The sequence below is a fragment of the Brassica napus genome, chromosome C4, assembly GCF_020379485.1.
Source record: "Brassica napus cultivar Da-Ae chromosome C4, Da-Ae, whole genome shotgun sequence".
Classification (NCBI taxonomy): domain Eukaryota; kingdom Viridiplantae; phylum Streptophyta; class Magnoliopsida; order Brassicales; family Brassicaceae; genus Brassica; species Brassica napus.
Window position 1 is genome coordinate 29,439,541 of NC_063447.1, and position 3,556 is coordinate 29,443,096.

General features: G+C 29.2%; 1 protein-coding gene across 1 annotated transcript; it reads left to right on the forward strand.

Moving 5' to 3' along the window:
- Window positions 1-1,239: 1,239 nt before the first annotated feature.
- Window positions 1,240-2,668, forward strand: LOC106390544 (homeobox-leucine zipper protein ATHB-12). The gene is made up of 2 exons (XM_022700838.2): window positions 1,240-1,788; window positions 2,199-2,668. Exons 1-2 carry the CDS (start codon window positions 1,438-1,440, stop codon window positions 2,532-2,534), a joined length of 687 nt encoding a protein of 228 aa, XP_022556559.2. The 5' UTR covers window positions 1,240-1,437; the 3' UTR covers window positions 2,535-2,668.
- The last annotated feature ends 888 nt before the right edge of the window (window positions 2,669-3,556 follow it).

Consider the following 3,556-nt stretch of genomic DNA (forward strand, 5'->3'; position numbering starts at 1 on the left):
TTGGTCCTTCTAATTATATTATAAGTTTTTTATTAAACTAACCATAAATTCATTATTAGTGTCATTTATTATTTTCTTAAATAAAGATTACGGAATTGTCTAATGTGGCTAAAGTATATATGACAATTAATGATTTTGAATAATAAAGATCTGATAAAAAAATAATATATCTTCTATCAAATTTGTTTAATTTTAATCTATTAAAATAATTTTTAAAAAATCATAATAACCATATTATAAAAATTTAGATTTTTCTGTATATGTTATATTTTGAATTTTAAAAAACGACTATAAATTACTAAAACTGTTAAAAGTCTCACATTCAAATTTTGCGATCCATGGTTTAAAATTTTTGTTATGACAAAATACAAATGATTACAAAATCATATAAATAAAAGTCTAATTTAATTAATCATTCAGATTTAAAATATATATGTATATATATCATTCTAAATTAAACTATAAACCATATTGAATAAATAAATATTTTAATTTCAAAATTTACTTTGAATAAATTTTTTTGATAAAAGTTTTGAACTAACATTGATAAATTTTTTAAAATTATAAATTACTAAAATTATTAATCCCACAATGAAAATTTTGTTATCAGTAATTTAAAGTTTTTGCTATTAAAGATACACATGATAAAAAAAAAAATATGAGTAGAAAGCATCATTTAATAGACATTAATATTAAAAATATACTATGTATGTTAATATCATTTAAATTTAATTACATATCCTATCAAATTTTTTTTAAAAATTGTTTGGATTAATAAAATTGATTTATACGTTCGCACCAATTTAATTATATATGTAATAGTTACTGATTTTTAATTATTCAATATATATTTATTATTTCACTATATGTAAGAACATATAATACATAAAATAATTTATATATATAATGTTTGTCCCGCGCAAGGCGCGGATCTTAATCTAGTATATAGTATAGTAAAATACACTATTTTCTATATAGTAGCTATATAAATAGCGTGGTGGAATAACCGTTCGTAAACATTATTAAAATTATTCTAACTCGAGAAAATTAATACCATGACTCTTTTGAACCAGAGTAAGTATTTTCAGTTGGGAAATTAATATTACTAGTAGTTAGATGACTAGTTCACATCGAAATAAAATACGTCTTAAACTGAAAGAGACATGCGCCAATTCGTGTCGAGCCACAAATTTTGGACCTATATTTTATTTAGCCTGTAGTTAGTTCCACAATGTTTATCACACCCAAAAAAAATCTCAGGCCCTACACTACGTAGCAATAGTGTATTTACACACAGTAACTCGAACATATATATAATGAGGCAATGTCACTCGCCAATACAGAGATTCCAGGAAAACAATAACCAAAAGAAACAAAAGAATCCAAAATTTTCTCTCCTTATAGAAAGCAAGAAACTTCCAGGATCTGGTGAAAACCATGGAAGAAGGCGACTTTTTCAGTTGCTTCAGCGAAATTAATAGTGGCATGACTATGAATAAGAAGAAGATGAGGAAGGGCACTAATCATAAGAGGTTTAATGAGGAACAGATCAAGTCACTTGAGGTTATATTCGAGTCCGAGACGAGGCTCGAGCCGAGGAAGAAGATGCAGTTAGCTCGAGAGCTAGGGCTGCAACCAAGACAAGTGGCTATATGGTTTCAGAACAAGAGGGCTCGTTGGAAGTCTAAACAGCTTGAGAAAGAGTATGATATTCTTAGAGCCAATTACAATAACTTGGCTTCACAATTTGAAATCATTAAGAAAGAAAAGCAAGCACTAGTCTCTGAGGTACATACTTTTCTTCTCATCATCATGTACATCTTTTTTTTTTTTTTGGTCAAACATCTATATATCAAAAAGAGATGGAAACAAAAATTGATCAAATTTATCTAATTAAAATTATGTACTTATATACATACATGTGTGTATTTTATCGACTTAGACAGAATAATATAAATATATTCTAATAGAAAATAAAGTATAAACAAGCCAATAAATCTTGGCACATCCATACATATTCATTGTTTTGGGAAAATAAACTCGATAACATCATTGTTAACCTTTGTAAAAAAACTACATGGTCGAAAAAATCAAATATATCAGAGTGACAAAAGACATCAAATAAACACAAAATATTATAGAATCAAAGAAAGAATATTACCATATTTGGAGTTTAATGAATTTCTATTAATCTGCAGTTGCAGAGACTAAATGAAGAGATGCGAAAGACAAAAGAAGAAAGGAATGATGAGTGTTGTGGTGAACAAAGAGTTGCTCTAAGCAGCAGCACATGGTCAGATAATGGAAAGTATGAGCCAGAAGTCAGGCTAAATCAAGGGATTGTTTTGTGTAATGACGACATTAAGACAGAGTATTTTGGATTTGAGGAAGAGTCCAATCATGAGCTCATTAACATTGTGGAGCAAGCTGATGATAGTGGCTTGACTTCATCCGATAACTGGGGAAATTTCAATTCTGAATCTTTCTTAGACCAATCTAGTAGCAATTACCCTTGGTGGGATTTTTGGTCATAAATAAAATAGTGAAGAGAAAGAGTGTGTATAGTTTTCTAGATAAATAATAAATTTTCTTTTTGCATTGTGATATTATACGGTATGTTATACTTGATTTTACAAAGTCGGAATAAAAATCAATGTAGATTGGACGATATGGTTTTTTATTTATTTTAAGAATTTAGTATTTAAAAAAAAAAGAATCTAGCATTCTACCATATTTGAACTCGAAACTATAACACAAAAGATAGATGGAAGATAAGCTTAATACATACTGTATATATAATCTTTACGAGCAAGACGGTGGATATACGGCTCTCTACAAGAAGCAACCAAAACTTGGAATCCTTGTATTTCCTTTCTCTCAAGATGCTTGCGGATAGCAACTACTTTCTTGATAAGGTGATACAAATCCTCAGGAATCTAAGAGCATTATTAACGCAGGGTTCTTAGTACAAGGTTCTTAACAGAATATAAGAACCCGACTCTTAACTTTTAACTGAAAAAGTTAAGAACCGGTTCTTAAATAAGAGATTTAAGAACCGACTCTTAACTTTTTCAGTTAAAAGTTAAGAGTCGGGTTCTTATATTCTGCTAAGAACCGTGTACTAAGAACCGTGCGTTAATGATGCTCTAAGGAGCGAGACCTTCAGGGAAATTATAAAGAAATGTTAGTTGTCTACCTTGAATGGTTTAGTCTAGAAAAAAAAAACGAACTAAAGGAAACTCTAGAAGGATTTGAAAAGTATCATGAGCTTCCAAAATTTTCAAAATCTTGTTTCAGCCCGTGAGAGCCACGACACCAATCTGAGATAGGGTCAAACCCTTCTTTGCTGAATGGAAAACGGACTCATCAATATTGTTCATCAAAGCAAACTGTGAAGACCAATTAGGAAGACAACACCTTATCAAGAGAGAGAAAACTATATCTGCACGTTGATGACTTGAAAAAACAAGCTTCTCTAACATTACAATTTTTTTACTAAGCACATCCTAAATGCATATGATCCTATCTTACAAAGTTCCTTATCTTACACCAGAAT